Consider the following 19729-nt stretch of genomic DNA (forward strand, 5'->3'; position numbering starts at 1 on the left):
TAAAAACCAAAACCCCGGGCTTGGGCGGGGGTGGGGGTGGGAAATTTCACTGACCTCCTGCTATTTATTAATTAATTTATTTAAATTTAAAAAACCAAAACCCCGGGCTTGGGCTGGGCTGGGGTGGGGGTGGGGGGGGAGATTTCACGGACTCCCTGCTATTTATTTATTTGTTTATTTATTTATTTATTTATTTATTTAAATTGAAAGCCCCAGGCCCGGGTCTGGGCTGGGGTGGGTGATTTCTCTGACGCCCGAATGTGCTGCGCCTCCGCTGGTGTGACAGCAGGTCTGTTGTGTAACCTGGCTGCGCTGTGCTGCCCGTGCTCCAGAATAAACTTTGATATATATTTTATTCATTTCGTGCCGTGTCCTGGAGTGCTGGTTGAAATGTAACCGGGAGGGTGATTAGAATGGGGATTAGCAAATAAGCCCTGGTAATGGCACGTAATTAATAGCAGAGTGGATTGCTCTGATTATCAACCTCTTCCCTCCTCTGAGTGTGTGGGGAGATGTGGAGGAATCTGTTCAGAATTCCTGCAGCAGGATACCCCTGTATAGATATATAGAAATATATTTGTATATGACTACAGACATGGTCTGTCCTGAAAAACTCACACAAAGAACAAACACGGCGAACTTGGGTGACAAAGAGGGCACAGCTTGCACACAAATATTGGCAGAAAATAGGTGGCAGGGACATCCAAGCTCCCATCCTGCCCTTGCAGCCCCACGCTCAAGAGCTCTGCCTTTTCCCCTTTAATCCCAGGTTTCCAGCAGCTCCTGGTTTTGTGCTGCCCGGTGCAGAGCTGGGAATGCTCTGACACCTCTGAGGCTCCCCAGCTCCTGCCCTTTCCCTGCCCAGGGCTGGGGAGATTTTCCCGTGTGTAATCCCAGCCGGAAGGTGATTCCCAGAGCCGAGAGCAGAGCTGGCTGCTAAGAGCAGCTTAGGGGTCTCAGCCAGGAGAAGAGACACATTATCTCTCCTAGCTTTCAATTAATAGTATGGAATGCACAGCTTGGCCTTAAATCCCTTGATTTTTTTTCCCTTTCCGTGGTGATTATTTGCAAATCAGCTTTTGACCTGATTAGAGTGGAACCGACTTAGAGGAAACGCAGGGAACGACCTTAAATGCATAATAAATCAACTCCATCAAACCAGGAAGGCCAAAATCATTAAAAATCCCTCTGTGTGCTGGTTGCTCCCCGCCCTTCAGTCTCAGCAAGGATACAGTCTCATCCCGCTTTGTATTCCTGGAGGATCTTCAGCTGGAGCATGACATCCATTACAATTCTCCCACTCATTCCCGTTTTCCTCCAGGACCAGGAGGCTGATGCAGTCCGTGAGCACGGGAGGGGTGGTGGAAGGGCAGGGAGAGCCCAAGGCTCCTCAGCACCCTGCAAAGGGCTGGAGTGAGGGTCCCTGTCTGCCCCGGCACCCAGGGAATGCCAACGCCAGGAGTTCAAAGGATGGGGAAAGGCAGGAGCGCATCCCTCTCCATCTCCTGGGGACCGGGATGTGCCCGTGCCCGGCACGAGGGGCAGACAGGGCAGCTGAGCCGCACCAGCGAGGGGAGGGCAGCTGTGGCTGTGGATTTCGCACTGGAGCAGCTCCCCAGGCTGATGCTGGAGTGAGAGTCTCAGGAAGAGGAGCGGAAAGGGAAGGGAAGCTGGCCCGGAGCTGCATTCCCCGGCGGGAGCAGCCAGCACATCCTGCAGGGAATCCCAGCTGGCACCGTCACTGCCGGGGGTCCTGGGCCCGCCCGGGGGGACAAGCACAGAGCAGCGGCAGCAGAGGACAGCAGCCAGGCCCCTCCACGCGCCAGGACAGCCCCAGGCTGGGCAGCAGAGGGATTCCCACGAGCCCAGCTCCCGTGTTACATAACAGCACCCACACTTGTTGGGTTTATGGGATTACCCTGTTACAGACTTTCTGGGAAAAATGAAATTAATGCGGCGTGTTAATGCCTAAGCCTGGCTTCTCCCCTTTCTGCTGATTATTCCTGCGGGCTGGGCCCGGTGGAGGGAGTTGGTGTGAGGGGGAGAGGGGCACAGGCACCCACGGGCAGGGACAGACACTGCCCGGGGCGGGAGCGGCTCCGGAGGCTGGTGTGACAGAGGGGGGAGGCAGGGAATGTGGGACGGTGATGGAGAGGAGACAGGGATGGTGAGAGACGGGTGGAGGGGATGACACAGATGGTGGGAGGGTGATAGAGGGGGGACAGGGACATTGGAGGGGTGACAGAAGAGGGATAGAGATGGTACAAGAGTGATGCAGAGGGGAGAGGGAGGGGGGGAGATGGAGAGGGGACAGGGTTGGTGCAAATGTGATGAAGGGCAGTGAAGGGACGGGGCGAGGGTGATGGAGAGGGTCGGACAGGGACGGTGCCAGACTGATGGGGACAGGGGACAGGGCGAAGGGCACAGGGGACGGGACAAGGGACAGGGGACAAGAGACAGGGGACAGCGGCAGGAGCCGAGGCTGTCCCCGCTGCGGTCACGAGAGGGCGCTGCGGGAGCCGCCGGAGCAGCCCCGGTCCCGCTGGTCCCGCTGGTCCCGGTCCCCCTGGTCCCGTTGGTCCCGGTCCCCCTGGTCCCGCTGGTCCCGATCCCCCTGGTCCCGCTGGTCCCGGTCCCCCTGGTCCCGTTGGTCCCGGTCCCCCTGGTCCCGCTGGTCCCGGTCCCCCTGGTCCCGCTGGTCCCGGTCCCTCTGGTCCCGGTCCCCCTGGTCCCGCTGGTCCCGGTCTCCCTGGTCCCGTTGGTCCCGGTCCCCCTGGTCCCGCTGGTCCCGATCCCCCTGGTCCCGCTGGTCCCGGTCCCCCTGGTCCCGTTGGTCCCGGTCCCCCTGGTCCCGCTGGTCCCGCCGGCCCCGCTCCAGCCCTTCCTCCTCCGAGCGGCGATCCCAGCCCCAGAGAGCCCCGGAGGGTGGGAATTGCCCCCCGGGCTCTGCTTCGCCCCTTCCCGCCCCGAGCCTCGGGAGCCATTCCCGCGGCACCTGGCTGCCCCGTGCCCGCCTCGCTGTGTTAAGCTCCTCTTGGTCCACTTCTCCCTTCCCCGCTAAAGCTCTTTGAGTCACTGATCTCGTTAAACCCCAGCAATCGGGTTGTTTTGCCCTGCAAGTCAATGTGCCTAATTCCTGCCCCTGACTCCCGATGCCCATCCCAAATCCCTGTGCCCACACCGGACCCACTGTCCCAGCACAGCTCGGCCCCCCTGCAGTGGGGTCCTGGGGGTCCCCGAGGGCTGGTGGCAGCTCTGGGTGCTGCTGTGCCCCTGGGCTGGCAGCAGGACCAAGGCAGGGAGGGGTCGGGGGGCTGCAGAGCTGGGCAGGGCTGGAGCAGGGTGCAGAGGGGTCCCCGTGAGCCTGCTGGGTGCCCCGGCACCAGGCTGACCTGCCACCCCTCCCGGGCTCTGCCCGTGCCCTGCTCGGCCCCGCAGGGCTGGGAGGGGGCTCGGGGAGGTGCCCACCCTGGCACAGCTGCTCCTGGGGTCCCCACACGGACCCTCTGCTCCTGGGTGACGAGCAGCAGAAAATGGCTCAGTCAGCCTCACACCCCTTTTCCCAGCGTTTGGGTGTTCAGAAGAGATTTGTCCATCCCTTTCAAAGGAATCCTTTAAGGTAAAGGGGGTAATTAATTAAACGGGGTAATTAATGCCACCACAGGTGGGTTCTTGGGGCTTTTCCCCCTCCAGGAAGGCCGGGCTGGAGCTGGGCACAGCCAGGAGTGTCCAAGCCACGATTTTCCAGGTCCAGGCAGCCCTGCCTGTCACCTCCACCCCAGGGCTGCCTGCACCACCCCCGAGTTTCCCAGCGCAGAGCAGCCTCTCTGTTCCCAGTGCTGGCTGCCCCAGTCTGATCACGGGCCCTGCCCGTGCCACGGCTGCTCCTTCCCAAAGCCACAGCTGCTCCCCGTCCCCAGCTCGGGCAGGATCCAGGGACTGTGTGCCCAGCAGAGGGGAACTTTCCCCCTGCCCCTCCCCGGCGCGGATCCCGAGTGCCCTGGGACCCGCACCTGCCCCTTCCCTTCAGCACCAGGGCTTCCCTCCACCCCCAGCAGCCAAATCCCTGGATTGGCAAGTCCTGGGAAGGGCAGAGCAGTGAGGGATGGTCCCCAAAATAGCTCCATGACGTGTACAGCAAAGGGCAAGGTGCTGGTGAGTGGCTTTGCCTTGCTCGCTGTCCCGTCTCATGCTGGGGGAGCGGGACAGATCCCCCTGCAACCCCGACACCGTAATTTGTAATAAATATGTAATTTATAATAAATATGTAATTTGTAATAAATCTGTAAAATTCAGTATGTGAAGTGGAGTGGGTCGCTGTGAAGCCCAACTCCCAGCCCTGCAGGGATGCCCAGAGCAGATGCCAGGCACACCCCTCCCCTGCCTGCTTCCTCCCCTGCCCCTGCTAATCCCCAGCACTCTGGGCTGGCAGGAGCCCTGCAACCCGATCACGGTTCATTAAGAGGGTTAATGAGATTAATTGCCAAAAGCACCAGTTATTGCTCGCAGCCCTTCCCTCGGGAGCATCCAGAGATCCCTGGTGTGCTCGGGGTGAGCGTTTCCCAAAAACTGCAGCAGCACGGTCCTGGGAACGGACAGATTTGGGGCTTTGGGTTTTCCATCCTGGGGTGCTCACCCTTCCCTGGGCGTGCCGGGGGATGGGGGGCACCAGGACCCCCGGAACAACCACGGGGTGTGCCCGCCAGCCCCACGAGTGGCTCCACCGGGTCCCAGCGGTGTCCCCGGGCCGTGCCAGCCCCGGGCCGTGCCAGCCCCGCTCCCAGCGGCCCGGCCGGGCTGACGCTGGGCGCTAAATCGGTCGGTGACGGGCGGGAAAGGAATCCAGGGAGCAGAGCCAGGCGCGGGCTCCTCTCGGCTCTCCCGCCTCGCCTCTTATGGAGAGGAGCAGGAGGGAAGAGGGGCCGGGAGCAGCTCCCGTTATGGAGAAGCCCTGGGGAAACCCTGGCTCGGCCCAGCGGGGCACGGGGGGAACAACGTGCCTGCGACATGCCAGCGCCCCTGGGGACAGCCGGGACACGCGGGCTGCAGCCGGCGGCCTGCCCGGGGTCCAGGGGGTCCCTGGACGGGCAGCAGGCGCCCCAGGGCTCGGCAGAGGCGCTGGGACCCCCGCAGGGGCAGAGGCACAATCACAGTGAAGCACACGGGGACTGGAACCCAGCGGGGTCACACAACCCACACGCCCCCCTTACAGTGACGCGTCTCGAAGAGGAGGAGGAGGAAGGGCTCACACCAGGCTCTGGTGCCTCGGTGGGAGCAGCCAGGCCATCAATTCATAATGGATATGCATAATTCAATATATGAGATGGGCCCTGGCCTCACCCCGGGCTTTCTGTGCCTCCGTTCCCAGAGCTCTGACCCTCGGTGCTCCCGGCTCGCGTCCCTCGGCCGGGCAGGAGCAGAAGGAGCTGGGGAGCTCAGGAGCTGTTGGGTGTTCTGGGGCTGCCAGGGCACAGCCCTGCCCAGCTTCACGCACAGGAGCATTTGGGGGAGATTTGGGGTCTTTGGGATTCTTTAACACGGAGGGCAGGGCAGAGCCTGGCACGGTACAGACCCAGCCCTCCCTCGTGTCCAGAAGGACTTTCTGAGTCCGTCCAAGAGAGATTTCCCTTCTGGGTTGCAAATTAAAACCCATTTTGCGCAAACCCACGGAGCACAAAGAGGCTCACAACCCGGGCAGCTCAGCTCAGCGGCAGGGCAGGGCACGGCTGAGCCCCCACGGCCGCGTCCAGCTCCCTGGGAGCCTCCCCCTGGGGCCGGGCAAGCAGATCCTGCTGCTCTTTCCCACGTGCTGTTGCGCTGGACAAATATTTGTTCTGGAAAGCGCTGCCTTGCCCCGAGCCCCCAGCCAAGGCCGGCCCTGGCAGCAAGGCTGCTCGCAGGGATGGATCCTGCTCTGGCAAGCCCTGCTGTGCCGCGGGGAGCAGCCGGCCGGGGCTGCGTGCAGGGCAGGGGTGCAGGGGTGCAGGGGTGCAGGGGTGCTGCCCCGGCGCTGGGCTCTGCCGGGGATCCCCCTCGGCCCCTTTCCCATGAGGAATCCCCGGGAGGGGCAGAGGGGAGGGCAGCGCCCCACTGCAGCGCCCCACTGCAGTGCCCCACTGCAGCGCCCCACTGCAGCGCCCCACTGCAGCGCCCCACTGCAGCGCCCCGGCCCTGGGGCAGCTCGGGGTGCTCAGGGCTCTTTGATGTCCACACCAGGCTCGCAGCCCCCCGCAATCCCGGCAGGCAGGCTGGGGATGCACCCGCAGCGGGAGAAGCCCTGCTCGGAAGTCCCGGAGGGAACCCCCGCCTTTCGGGGCTGTTTCGCCGCCTCTCCTCGCCTCTGGAAATGCTCTTTTGCGGCGGCAGCGGAGGGGGCTGTGCCGGGGCTGGGCCCGGGGGGGTCTCCGGGGCAGGAATTCGGAGCAGGGACCCCGGCCCGGCCCCCGCACGGCCGGGAGCGGAGCAGTTCGGAGCCGGACACTGCCCTTTGTTTCAGAGAATAAAGTTAGCGCTGTTACTCAGCCTGTCGCTATTCCAGCAATTCCTGCCTCCACTTTCTCTCGGCAGCGGGAAACATTCCAGCCCGGGGGCTGCCGAGGAAAACCCGCGCCCGAGGGACACGAGGGACCGCGGCTGGCAGCGCCGGGGTGGCAGGGACGGCGGCGGGACCGCGGCTCCCCGGGGTGGGCACCGCACCCGGCTCTGGGGTTCCGCCCCTTCTCCATCCCATAAAAACCCATTCCCGTGGGGAACGCCGCCACCCCAGCCATCAGCAGAGCTTCGGTCCCCTGGGTGCCCAAAGAGCAGCCGGAGGATGCGGGGACAAGGTGTGTCCCCTCCGTGCGCCCCCGAGGCGAGGCTTTGTCCCCGGGCGCCGCCGATTTCCATGGAAAGTTTTGCTGATGCCAGCGGGGCTCCCACACGGAGCCCTGGGTTTGTTTTCCTCGCCTGTTTTCGGCTCTTTCCCTGCGATAGGCAAAGCCGGCAGCCCGTCCCGAGGTCCCCGTGTCCCCAGGAGCCGGCCGTGTCCTTGCGCTATCGCTGCCGGCGCAGAGCTCTGATAACCCCGTGCGAGGGGGGAAGCAGCTGCCTGGAGGAGAGGCTGCGGCCGAATGGCACTCAGCAGCAGCAGCCCTGCCGGGCTGGGGCTCAGAGGGGTGGGAAGGGGAATTTCAGGGCTCAGCTCACCCCACCATGCAGCAGGGCACGGCACTGGGCACACGAAGCAGGGATGGCATGAGCCGGGACACCAGGATGGGCACAGGGGCTGTGACAGTGGGGACCCAGGGGACACCTGTGGGCACGGCTGGAACGGGGGACAGGCTGGGTCAGACCCCCGTGCTGGGGCCAGGCAGCTGGGGCACAGCACAGGGACACCCGAGTGTCCTTATCTCGGCTGCCCTTATCACCCTGGGGACACGCCAGGAGCTGTGCAGGGGACGGGCACACGCTGACCACACAGTGACCACACAGTGACCATAGACTGACCACACAGTGACCACACAGTGACCACACAATGACCGCACACTCTTCTCTTCTGCAGGCTGAACACCTGCAGCTCTCCCGGCCTGGGCTCAGAGCAGAGGGGTTCCAGCTCTTGGAGCATCTCCATGCCTCCCCTGGGCTCCTCCCAGCAGCTCCACATCCTTGTGATGCTGGGGGCCCAGAGCTGGAGCAGCTCTCAGGTGGGCTCTCACCTGAGGGGGCACAGGGGCAGAACCCCCTCCCCTGCTGCCCAGGCTGTGGGGTGCCCCAGGGCACTGCTGCATTTCTGGGCTGCATGTTCCAGGGCACCGCTGCATTTCTGGGCTGCACATTGCAGGGCACTGCTGCATTTCAGGGCTGCACATTCCAGGGCACCGCTGCATTTCTGGCCTGCACATTCCCAGCCCCTGCTGATCTTTCACCCGCCACAGCCCCAAGCCCTCCTCCCAGCGCTGCTGTCCCTCCAGCCCAGCCCTGCCTGTGCCATCCCCTGCTCCCTCCTGGCTCTCTGCACGCCGGGATGGCCTCGGGCCCGATGGGGTAACTCAGCTCGCCTGGATTAAACAAATCACCTGCTGAATAACCACCGGGCAATTACTGCCATTAGCCGTGCCACCATCTCCAGTCCCTGGGCGTTAGTGGGGTGGAGGGCCCGGCCCCTCCCGGCTGAGCTCAGCTCTGACGTGGGTCCTGCCGAGGATGCTCTTACTCACGCTGTGCCCTCCTCACGTCACCAGCAGAGCAGCAGCACCCTGCCCAAACGAGCAGCCTGGCTCCAGAGGCTCCCCTGTTCTCTGGAAGGGCACGTTCCCAGCCCCAGAGCTGCTGGTGCTGGCAGCAGCCCCGCTGGGAGAAGGTGACAGGCGCTCCCCAGCGCTCAGTGTCACCCCAGGCAAGGGCTGGCCCTGCCCTGCCTTCCCACCGTCCACACTTTGGGGTTTTTAGTCTGTGATCGCAGCCGGAGCAGCCCCGGGCAGAGCAGCACCCCTGGAGGGGCTGGTTCCTGCCGAGCCCTGCCAGCAAAGCCCCTGGAAGGGGATCCCAGCCCGGTGTCAGCCCGGCCGCGGACCCGGCCAGCCCGGCCAGGGCTCGGGGAAGGAGCAGCAGGGCAGGAACCGGCCGGACTCGCTCCACCGGTGACGTTCGGGAAGGGTGGCACGCTAAGCATCGTGTCCAGCCCCTAAGGAATGCACCCGGGATCCTCGGGGGAGCAGTCCTTAGGTGAGTCAGGGCACGGACACGCGGATTCAGCCGGGATTTCAGCCCAAGCTCCTCTAATTGCACATTAGTAGAGGGATGCTTAAAGTAATCAGCTGTTCCAGCCACGCCGGTGCGGGGGGAAGGGAGGAGGGCTGCCGGGGTGTCCGTGCCTCCAACCCCTCCTTGGATTACAGGCAGAAATATGGGGCACACAAACAGCCCGGCAGCGCTGGCTTCCCCTGGGGAGGCAGGGTGACACTGCTCCGGCCCAGATAAGGACGGTAAACACGCCGTGTGCTGGGGAGGGCAAGGATCAACCCCCCCGACGGCCGGGGCTGCGTCCCCGTCCCGTCCCGTGCCCGGCAGGGTGGGAGCGGCCGCGGCTGGGACAGGACCGAGCTGCTGGCAGGGACACGGGAGCTCTGAGCTGGCAGCGAAAATGCGAGTTCTCACCTGCACAGGGAGAGATAACACATCTCACACCGCCCTCGCTCCAGAGCCGCCGTCCCACCTGCAGCCCTCGTCCCTGCCGGGAATGTCGCTGCTGCCCCCGGCATCCCCCGGGCATTTCCCCCCGGTGGGACGAGCAGGGGCTGGGTGCCGGAGAGCAAGGACAGGGGCTGGGTGCCGGAGAGCAAGGACACCCCGTCCTTGGCCTCTCCCTTGTGCAACACCCCGAGGCTGCGGTGACAGGGCAATTGACTTCTTTTCCTCCTTTCCTCAGGAAACGCCTCTGCCCCGGCTGTCAGTCATTCCCCTGAGCACCTCGGGATGCCGGCAGAGGATTTCGATCGAATTTGTCAGAGCCGTCGTGTTTCTGCAGGCTGGAATGTGTGTCCGGGCCCGGGGATCCGCCCAGGTGAGGGAGCAGCAAACCACCCGCGGCTCCCAGCCCAGCAGCGGCTCGGCCACGTGTGGGTCATCCCCGGAGGAAAGGAGCAGGGAAGAGCAGGCATCCGGCACGCCGGCAGTCTGGGGCGAGCTGGAATGCTGCGGAGCAGGCGGGAGGCTCTGCACGAGCTGATCCCTTCTTGTGATGGCTCAGGAGGGACGGGAATGCCTGGGCTGCTCATTCCAGGCTGGATCCAAGAGGCCAGAGGTGACAGAAGGTGGTTGTCAGGGAAATCACGGAGCTGCTGGCCAAGAAGTCTGTGGCAACCTGTGTTTAGAGCTGAACAGAACAAATACTCCACGTACAGAGGGGGGAAAAGCTTTTTAAAGGTTCCTCTGCCTGTGCACACAAAGGGTGTACACCCAGGGGCGCTGGGCACTGGAACAGGCTCCCCAGGGAAGTGGTCACAGCACCGAGTCTGCCAGAGGTCAGGAAGGGTTTGGAAACTCTCAGAAGCACACCTGGGCTCGTCCTTAATGCTCTGTGTGGCTCCATTCCAAGCCAGGGTATTCCACAGTTCCAGCAGGAGCCCAAACCCTCTGTGGAACAGAAAAGGCTGAGCCTGGTCTGGCAGCAGGGCCGGGAGATGGGAACAGAGTCAGGGACAGAGCAGAATCCCCACCGCAGCCTCCCCCGGGCTCGGGACAGGCAGGCAGGGGGCTGTGGCAGCCTTGGACAGGCACTGGGGCTGTGGGACAGGCAGGCAGGGGGCTGTGGCAGCCCTGGGACAGACAGGGGGCTCGGGACAGGCAGGCAGGGGGCTGTGGCAGCCCTGGACACGCACTGGGGCTGTGCCAGCCTGGGGCAGACAGCAGGCTGTGCCATCCTGGGCAGCTCAGCCCGGCCCGGGAGCCCTCGGGGAAGGGACACATCAATGGAGCGTTTGTCCCGTGCTTGGCAGCGGGCGCTGAGCCCCGAGCGCGGCTATAAATGGCCAGAGGAGGCACACAGACAGGCTGTTCTCTCCTCTGCTGCAGCCCCAGGGGCAGCCTTCACACCCGGGACGAGGAGGAGGAGGAGGGCAGCCAGGGAGAAACACTGGCACGCCGCAAGGAAAAAGCTCAATAGAGAGATTAAAATAAAATCGAAATGCCAGGCTGGGTCTAGCAAGCCGCCCTCACGGAGCTGGTGGCACCCCGGGCGGCGGGCCAGCAGAGCGGGGACGGCTGGAAGCAGCAGGGCTGCAGCAAGATGCTTCTTGCATGCTGGAGTCAAGACAAATTCCTGCCGTTTCAGTGAGCCTGGAGCACGGCCAGGTGTCCTTCCAGGAGAAAAAGCTGCAGCTGCAGAAGCCGCAGGCAGCCCCAGGAGCGGGTCTGGACGCTGCTGCAGCCTGGGGCGGGCACGCCCTGGGCAGAGGGGCCACGGGCAGCGCCGTGCCCCCATCCCTGCTCCCTGCTCCGAGCTGGCACTGCCCAGAGCAGGGGCTCGGGTGTATTTATGTATTGACAGCTCGGGAGGAACAGCCACCCCACAGAGCCCCGGCCTCAGAGGGAGCACTGCAGCAGCACCTGAGCCTGAATTTCACCCAGCAGAGCCTCAGGCGCAGCCTGACTTATCCATTGCCCCCTCTGCTCAAAGAGGAAAATAATGACAGACTCCAGGCTGTGAGAAAATATAGAGTTGTTTTTTTTTTTTTTTTATTTGACAATTAACAAAAGAGGGATGGGAATCTGGGCTGTAAACATTGATAGCTCCTTTCTGATCACAACGAGTGCTTTCCACCAACATCCCTTTGTATGGCGTGATCCACCCAACAATGCCCAGCCGACTCTGTCAGGGCTTTTGCTGCTCTGCTCAGGTCACAAACCCGGAGGCAGCTCATGCACCACACACCCGCAGCAGGAGCAGAAGACAGCAGAGGGACTGAGGCACTGCAGAGCTGCTCCCACAGGGGAGACACACCTGGAAAGGGCAGGGATCAGGCTGGGGTTGGGCCAGAAAGAGGCAAAGATCTCTAAACCCAGCAGGCCTGGAGAGAAACGAGCCCTGCAAAGGCAGAGCCTGCCCGAGCAGGGACAGGGACTGTGACAGTGCCAGCCCAGCCCTGCTGTCAGAGGGAAGCTTTGGCCCAGGCCTGTGAAGATCTGGAGATGCAGAGCCAGCGAGTTTGTCCCAAAGAGGGACTGGCACACGGTCAGCTCCATTGTTGCAGTGGAACCAGAACTGCCTGGAGCTTGACAGGGGGAAGTGAAACCTCATCTCGGGCTGGAGGGCAGCCAGGGCTGGAGGAGCTGCAGCCAGTGCCAGCCGTGCCACCCGCGGCACGCAGCTCGTCCTGGGACAGAGCCCTCCCAGCCCTCACCTGCCCTCCTCCAGGGGGAAGCAGCCTGCAGGTGGGTCAGAACCAAGCCCGAGGCTTCAGGCACCGCCTGCTGCTCTCGGCAGCAGGGATGGAGCGTGGAAAGCAGCAGGGAGGGTCCTGGTGCCACCCCAGGCACCTCCCGCTCCAGCAGCAGGGAGAGGGAAGAGGCACAAGAGCAAAGAGCAGGGTTCTGCTTCAACCAGAAACCTCCCTCAGCTGCAGGAGGGACCTGAGAGCAGCCACGGCGCCTGCCAGGGCTCAGAGCTGCTCTGGACTGGAGCAGGGGCTCAGCCTGCCCCTTGCCAGGCGCCCAGCTGCTTCTGGGCCGGGAGTTCAGTGGGAACAGGGCTGGGTCACCTCCTGGTCACAGCACCCAGATGGACGAGCAAATAAAAATAACCCAACAAATTTGAATACACTGTATTTATTCGTAACAGATTCTAAAGAATCTAGTGAGTCTATGTCAAGCCCATCGCATGACAAGTGATACAGGTGTAGGAAAAAAAAAAGACATTTAAAACAAACAAAACAACGAAAAAAAAAAAAAGAAATCAAGTGCCATTCAAGCTACTGGAATCTTCCAATTGCCCCCTCACAGGAGGCAGCACAGTATCACTGCAAGGTCTAGAAAAATTCAGGTTCAAGCCACTCACAAGAGTCCCACCACACACACTCCATAATCCAAAGTGCAATCTCAATGGCAGGTCGCCCTGTCGAGCTGCTGGCTGGAGGGGATCTGTTTGGACACCTCAGAGGGAAGGAGGGAATCTCATTTAGTGTGTCTGTGGGTAGGAGCAGCCTGTAAAAAACATGCTACATGGCATCTCTGTTCTGTTTCAAATGCAAGGAAAAAAATCTCATCTCGCTCAGAGCCGCAGGAGCGGCGCAGTCAGGCTCCCAAAAGCAGCCCCAAACCAGTCTGACCTTGCACGGGAAATCCCAAGCTCCCAGCACAGGGATGAGGCTCTGGGGAGCTGGGGAGGGCCACGAAGGCTGAGCTGAGCTGCAGGAGGCAGCCAGAACCTGCAATAAGCACAGGGTCAGCGCCACTCCGCCAGCTCCTGCTGGGCCAGCTGATGGCAAGTGGAAGAGCCACCCCCACCCCCCTCACATTGCCCCTACCCCAAAAAAGGTACCAATCTGGCTATACACATTCCAAGGATCTAGTCTTTATTTCAATCTGCCCGGCTGTTACAGTTTCGTCACAAAAACAACAAAAAAAAAACCCCAAAAAACACAAGTTAGTAAAGGTACTGGAGGAGGTCGGCCTCGGAGGGAGGCAGCACCGGGAGGCTGAGCTGTTCCCCTGGAGCAGCATCCCTGGGGAATGCCTGCTGCCTGCCCATGAAACCTGAGACCTCTGCGGGCAGCCCAGGCACCTCCGTGAAAAACTTCTGTGCTCCAGACACTCAAGAGCTCAAAGCCACGCAGGACTGAGAGAGCCAGACCCTCAAAGCACCAGAGGGTCTGCCTAGAAGACGTTTTTTCCCTAAGGCAAACTAACTTCACCCCCCTTCCGCCCCCAGGCTCCATTTCTAGCTAGAGAATGAATTTCAAATGCTGTCAGTGGCTCACACAGGGAATCACAGAGCTGGGAATAGGCTGCTTTGGAGGCAGGGCCTGCCCAAGGGATGATCTCCAGCATGAAGAGGTCTGTCCACCTCCCTGGAGGACACAGTGACAGCTGGAAATGACTGACCAGTGACCTGGATGGTTTGTGCTTCAAAGGACAAGCCTCACCTTCCCCGATGGCCCAGCTGGCCTGTGGCTTTGTGCCTTAAAATCACACTGCATGTCAAAAAATTAAAAAAAAAAAAAAAAAAAGGTCAGAAGAGCAGCATTTCAAATTCCCCTAGGAAAAACAGGAATAGGTATGGCAGCCTGGGGCAGGCTCCTGCACAAATCATCTGCCTCATCATTCAGGAACTCTACTACATTTTGGCACTGCAGACTTGGGAGCTTGAAGAGATCCAAGTGTAGGTCCCTGCTGCCTTTCTTCCAGCAAGCCCTGCACAGCATTTCCCCCACCCCCTGCCCCGTGCTCCCAGCCTCAGGCAGCCCCACTTGGGCAGCTCTCTGCTCCAGCTGGTCCTCCACAGGCAGCAAGCCGTGCCCAAACCCCTCAGCCACACAGAACCTGCTCTGGCCTCAGCCAGGATAAGAAATGATCTTGCGACCCTCCCCGCCCACGACAGAAACGTTTTCCCCTTCAGACATTCCCCAGTCAAGCTCTGGGCCATCAGCCCCCGCAAAAAATAATAAAGGTTTACAGTACAGTTGTGTTTATATTGTTACAGGCACTTAAACAGGATTCTTTGGTCCTTCAAAGGAATTAGCCACCCTGGCTTCTCTCGGCAGAAACCACAAGTTTGCACACCCATAACACCTCCTGCACTAAAAAAAAAAACCACAATTCAGATCCATTTCAGGGCAGTGCAGCTCTACCTTAGCGTAATTCTACAGTCTCCCCTCACACACCCCGCCCACCCCACTGCCTCCACAATTCCACAAGGAGTCATTCCCGTAACACTGCACTTCCCATCACAGTGTACAGCAGACAAGGCTCGTTCCAGCAGCCCCGGGAACGAGACACTCGAGCAAGAGTCCAGGAAGTTTCCTTCTGTTGCAGTTCTAGGAAGGTTGGTAGGTTTTATTCTGTTCCCCCTCCCCACCCTCCCAACCCCCCAAGGCAAGGAAATACCTTGGAGGACAGACCCTGGAGTTTGTCCCGGCTCAGTTACAGGGAAGCCACGTGGGGTAGGACTGATTGCAAGGCAGGAAGGGCTGCACGTGGGTCACGTAGTAGTTGAAGTTAATTTCACTGACATAAGGGGCTGGCTGGTAGTAGCAGGTAACGTTTGTGACGGTGGGGATGATGTTCTGCTCAGCCAGGACCCTCACAGCCAGCATGGCAATGAGGTTCAGGGTCTGCCTCCTCTCGTGTCCCATGAGGCACACCGTGCTCTCGTTGACCACCCTGTGCAGGGTCATCAAATAGTCATATCTGTTGCTCTCCATGCCCACAAAGTGGCTCTGCAGGTAGCACTCCAGCTTCCTCAGCTGCTCGCCGATGTCCGAGAAGTCTATGAAAAACCTGGAGCACATGTACCTCTGCAGGGCCTTCATGTCCACCTCGGACTTGGGCTTGAAGCCCCTGACCAGCAGGTTGCAGTACTTGAGGAGCCCCCCGCCCCGGATCTCCTCGGGGTTGCGGGTGGCGATGACGCGGTGCCGCAGGTGCTCCATGGCCTCCTCGAAGTCGCCGTACATGCTCTCCCCGGTGACCGTGGGGTGGAAGTTCTCGGCCATGGGGTTCTCCGAGCACTCCCCGAAGAGCAGGAGCGAGTCCAGGATGATCTGGAAGGAGTCCACGCTGAACTCGAACTGGCGCCGCAGCGAGTCCACGAACTTGAGCTCCACGTTCTTGCCGCTGTTGTTGGAGAGCGAGATGAGGCTCCAGCGGTCGGTCTCGTTGCACACCTTCACCAGCTTCTGCACGTAGGCCTCCTTCAGGGTCACCGGCGTGATCTTGTCCTTGTTGACTCCTTCGGGGAGGAAGTCCAGCAGGCAATCCATGACCACATCTTTCACCAGCTGGAAAACGTCTTCGCTCTTCAGGTCCACGCCGAAGATGAGGTCCAGGTCCTTGTAGCCCAGGCCGCTGTCCTGGTGCAGCACGTGGCTGGCCGCTGAGCCGTTCAGCCTGACGTTGTGCACGGGGACTCCCTTCTTCTCCAGGCGGCTGCGGACAACCTGAGACAGAGGCAGAGTCAGTGAGGGGCAGGAGGGAGCCCTCGGAGCAGCCTGGGGACAGCGGGAGCGCTCCCACGGGTCACTCCAGTGCGAGGCAGTAAAACAAAAAGCTAATCCACAGGAAATAGGTCACTTTGGAAAGCATCCCGACTCCTGCCAGCAGCTGGGGGTGGCTCTCCTTTACTTATTCCCTGGCATTAGAGATCTGACTGCACACGATCAGCTGTTCTGCTTCAATGCAGGGTCTGCTCTCCCTGCCTTCCCCACTCTGGCCTGGACAGCCTTCCTGAGCCCATTTTTCGGGGTAGTCTCTGCCCTCCACATCCCCTCCCGGCTCCAGTGACCCAGCCAAGACCAGCCGACCCCAAAGTGACCCCAAGGAGGAGGTGGCAGCACAGCCTGCAGCAGTCCCTGTGGATTTAATCAGGGTGGCTCGCTCCTTTTAGCCATCCCTTCGGCCTGTCAAGATTCATTAAAGGCAAATCAAGATGCCAGAGCAGCTCAAAGGCCCCAGCCAGGCGTATGCGAGTTCATGTCCCAACTAGTAAGTGTATCCTAACAATTTCCAGTGTGTCAGAGCTTGGTGCTGAGCTTGGCGTGCTATCAAGCACAAGAGGCAGCTTTCATCTTACGGGTGTTACTCCGGTGATTTTAATGCTGCCTGCTCAGTCCTGGCACACCCAGCAGCCCCTCCAAAGCTTTGTTCATTTACTGGGAAGCTGAATCACCTGCCTGATTACTTAACAAGCAGGAGGCTAAAATAACCCCCAAGACCATAAAATAAACTATCTGCACACCAGCTTATAATTTGAGTTTAACTCAGCTCAAAGATCCCAGGAAGATTAGGTTTGCACCTTCCAGCAGAAGCTCTTCCCACGTCTCATCCTCTCATCCTGCTTTCGTGTTCCCTTCCAGCCATTTCCCATTTTCCTGGGAGTCCCAACCGGCCAGCCTGGAGCAAGGCCACGGCTTGAAAGAGCCGAAGCTTGGGACACAAATGGACAAATTGGATCATCAAGAGCCAGTCTGACCGGGCCCTTCGGCGCTGGGAGCCTGCCCTAGTTTGAGAGGCCCCACGAACTCTGCATTTCGGCTGCCCAAAACGTGAATTTCAATCCAAGCTGCATCACAAGGGCCAAGCCCTCTCGGCTGCCCTGGGCCCGAGCAGCTCTGGTCCCAGCAGCAGTAAAACTGCCCCTGCATGGGTTTTGTTTGGGAGGAAGAACACAAAAAGGTCAGGGATTGCAGCACAGAGCCCTCATCACATCCCTGACCCTCGGTGACCACGCCAAGGCCACCAGCAAGCTCTGCTGCCTTCCCAAAAACACCCCAGAACAGACCCACGGCTGCCTGCACACCTGGGGGGTGCCCAGGCTCAGGAGGCAGCTTCCCTGGCGGTGCTTCCCCTCTCTCCTGACACGAGCCATCCCTGCTGGGCTGGAAGCGCAGCCGGGCTCCTGGCCAAGCCCAGGGTGACAGTCACATGTCAGCAGCAGGGAACCAGCGAGCCCAGGCCACGCCAGCACCGCCAGAGAAAGAGGCTGATTCCCAGGGCAGGCGGTCTGAAAAGATGGACCTGCTCCTAGAAGACACACAGGGCGAGCAGACAGCACCCAGGGGAGCTGCTGGGCTGGCCCTGCTGCCAGCTGGAGCCACTCACCGGGGCACGGCTCCAGCGCCGCTCGTGCGCTCCGGCTGCGGCGCTCCCCGGCTCACAGGGGCTGGATATAGGTCACAAAGCCTTAGGAGCAGAGCTGGGCCCAGTGCTTGCAGGAGATCTCGTTCCAGATTAATTTCCTAACCCCAAAGAACATCTGCTTAACCCCTTCCTGGGCACGGCTCAGGACCTGCAGCGTCCCAGAGCCACAGGCTCCAAGCTCACTCAGGCTGTCTGTGTGAGATATACTCAGAAAACAGGGAAAGGCCCAGTTGCTCCAGTCGGTGTCATCCCAACCCATCCCAGAAGTCTCCAGCCTGCAGAGCAGCAGGAGCAGAGCACTTGGCCATTCCCTAGGAGCTTCCACCCACCAACCTTCACCGGGAGCTCGTCCCCCCTGGCTGCAGGCAGTGGGTTCAGGGCTGCATTCTCCCCCAGAGGGTTGGATATTTCCAGGGTTAGGCAGCTGCTGACCTGCTTCCCAAAACAGCAGCTCACCTTCCGTGTGGTTGGGATAATTGACTGTGACAGCCAGGCAGGAGCAAATCCTGCTGCGTCCTGACCTGCGCTCCGCAGCTCCCTCCACAACAACAACAGGATAAATAACTGCCTTTTGGGTTACTTGTTCCAGCTTAGTCAGCCCTAAACACAGGCTCTGCCAGCACGGCCGGGCACAATTACAGCCCTCAGCTATCCCGTGCTGGAGGCTGCTGCTGGCAGCATCCTTTGGGCAGCTCCGTGGCACGGAGAGCTGCTGCAGGCTTTGGGGCTGCTCAGGGACACTGAGAGCTGCTGCAGGCTTTGGGGCTGCTCAGGGACACTGAGAGCTGCTGCAGGCTTTGGGGCTGCCCAGGCAGGGCAGCCTCCTGCCTGCAGCCCTCATTTGCCATTCTGCTCAAAGCAGCCCAAGCCCAGCACTGCTGCCCCCGACAGATGCGGCAGCAACTCGAGGAATTCCAGACCAGCCCTTCAAATGTCACCTTTCCATCTCACTCTAACTATTTCTCAAGCAGCTGAGGCTCCAAAATCCCGGTTATTGTGAAAGCCAGTTGGGTCTTAGCACCGTGAATAGGCTTTTTAATTAGAAGCCAACATGCCCGATTTTACATTTGATGAGTCATTACTGAGGAATGAAGTCGCCTCCCAAATATGAATATGCATCAGCTCATTGGAGCTACATTGTTAGTTTAATATTAAACACGGCTATTACTTGATGGTTAAACTAAGAGGAGCTCGTGAACAAGCCGAAGGCTCGGGCAGGCTCTGGAGAATTCAGCCAGGGGTGCCCAGAAATCAAAGGACACGGACATTTGATCCGGCCTTTGAATTAATCACTCTGCCTCTTCCAACACGAGCCCAACATGTCCACCAGCACGAAGCCATTTCGTGGAAGCAGCTCCAAAAAAAGCCACTTTTGCCCTGGCCACACACATTCCACTGCCTTCAAGGGCAATAAATTAACTCAAAAAGAATAGGAACGAGGTAAGAGGGGAGGAAGGCAAGCAGGATCTATGGCACAAGCCGCAGCAGCTCCAGGCACGGGGTGACTGCTCAGGAGGCTCCTTCCAGCTTCGGGCACCCCTGCCGCGGCTGCTGGCAGGGCCAGCCCCACCGGGACCCCCGGGGTGGGAGCCGAGCCCCCAGCCCCGCCGGGATCATGGGGGCCAGTGTCCCCAAAACTTTTAACCGCGCCGGGGCAGCCGGGCCAGGCCGGCCGGGACTCGGAGCGAGCTGCTCGAGCGGAAGGTGTCCCTGCCACGGCTGAGGCGCCTTTCCCGAGCTGCGAGCCCGGCAGGAGCCCGGCAGCCTTGGGGCAGGATCTCCGGTGAGCCGTGCCGAGCCGTGCCGGGCTGCCCGCGGCCTGCCCGCCGCTCAGCCCGTCCAGCGGCTCGGGGCTGGCTCGGGGCTGGCTCGGGGCCCGCCGCGCCGCTTATCGCCGCCTCAGCACTTTTCTGTTTCTCCGCGAGCCCCGCAGGAGCGGGGCAGAGTCCGGGCGGGGCCCAGGCCGCCCCCCGGCCCCCTCACCTGCACGATGGTGCGCCGGGCAGCACGGACAGCGTGGGGAAGTTGCCGCGGCCGTGGATGGGCACGGCCTCGCCCAGGATCTGGTCCAGCCGCTGCACCTGCTCCCACGTCAGGACGCTGAAGCGGCCGCCGCGCTGCTCCGCGCCGCCCGGAGCGGCCCCCGCCGCCGCCTCCAGCATCGCCCCCGCCGCCGACGGAGCCGCTGGCCCGGAGAGCGCCCGGAGAGCAGCCGGAAGTGCCGGTGCGAGGGGAAAGCGGGAGGAAGATTTAAAAATGGGGGGAAAGCAAAAAGAAAAAAAAAAAAAATCAACCCCCCGAGTGGCGCCGGCGAGGGGCGGGTGCGCGGGGCGCGGCGGAGCGCGGTCGGTGCCCGCAGGGACTCGCTCAGGACGGCCCCGGCCGCCCCCCGCCC

At 61.1% G+C, this 19729-nt stretch overlaps 1 protein-coding gene across 1 annotated transcript; it reads right to left on the reverse strand.

Moving 5' to 3' along the window:
• Window positions 1-12310: 12310 nt before the first annotated feature.
• LOC119711207 (terminal nucleotidyltransferase 5A-like) lies at window positions 12311-19729 on the reverse strand. The gene is given in 3 exon segments (XM_038161114.1): window positions 12311-15635; window positions 19318-19332; window positions 19335-19729. Coding segments are annotated over 3 exon segments (1197 nt in total). The 5' UTR covers window positions 19497-19729; the 3' UTR covers window positions 12311-14615.

Source organism: Motacilla alba, chromosome 23 (assembly GCF_015832195.1).
Source record: "Motacilla alba alba isolate MOTALB_02 chromosome 23, Motacilla_alba_V1.0_pri, whole genome shotgun sequence".
In the NCBI taxonomy this organism is placed as follows: domain Eukaryota; kingdom Metazoa; phylum Chordata; class Aves; order Passeriformes; family Motacillidae; genus Motacilla; species Motacilla alba.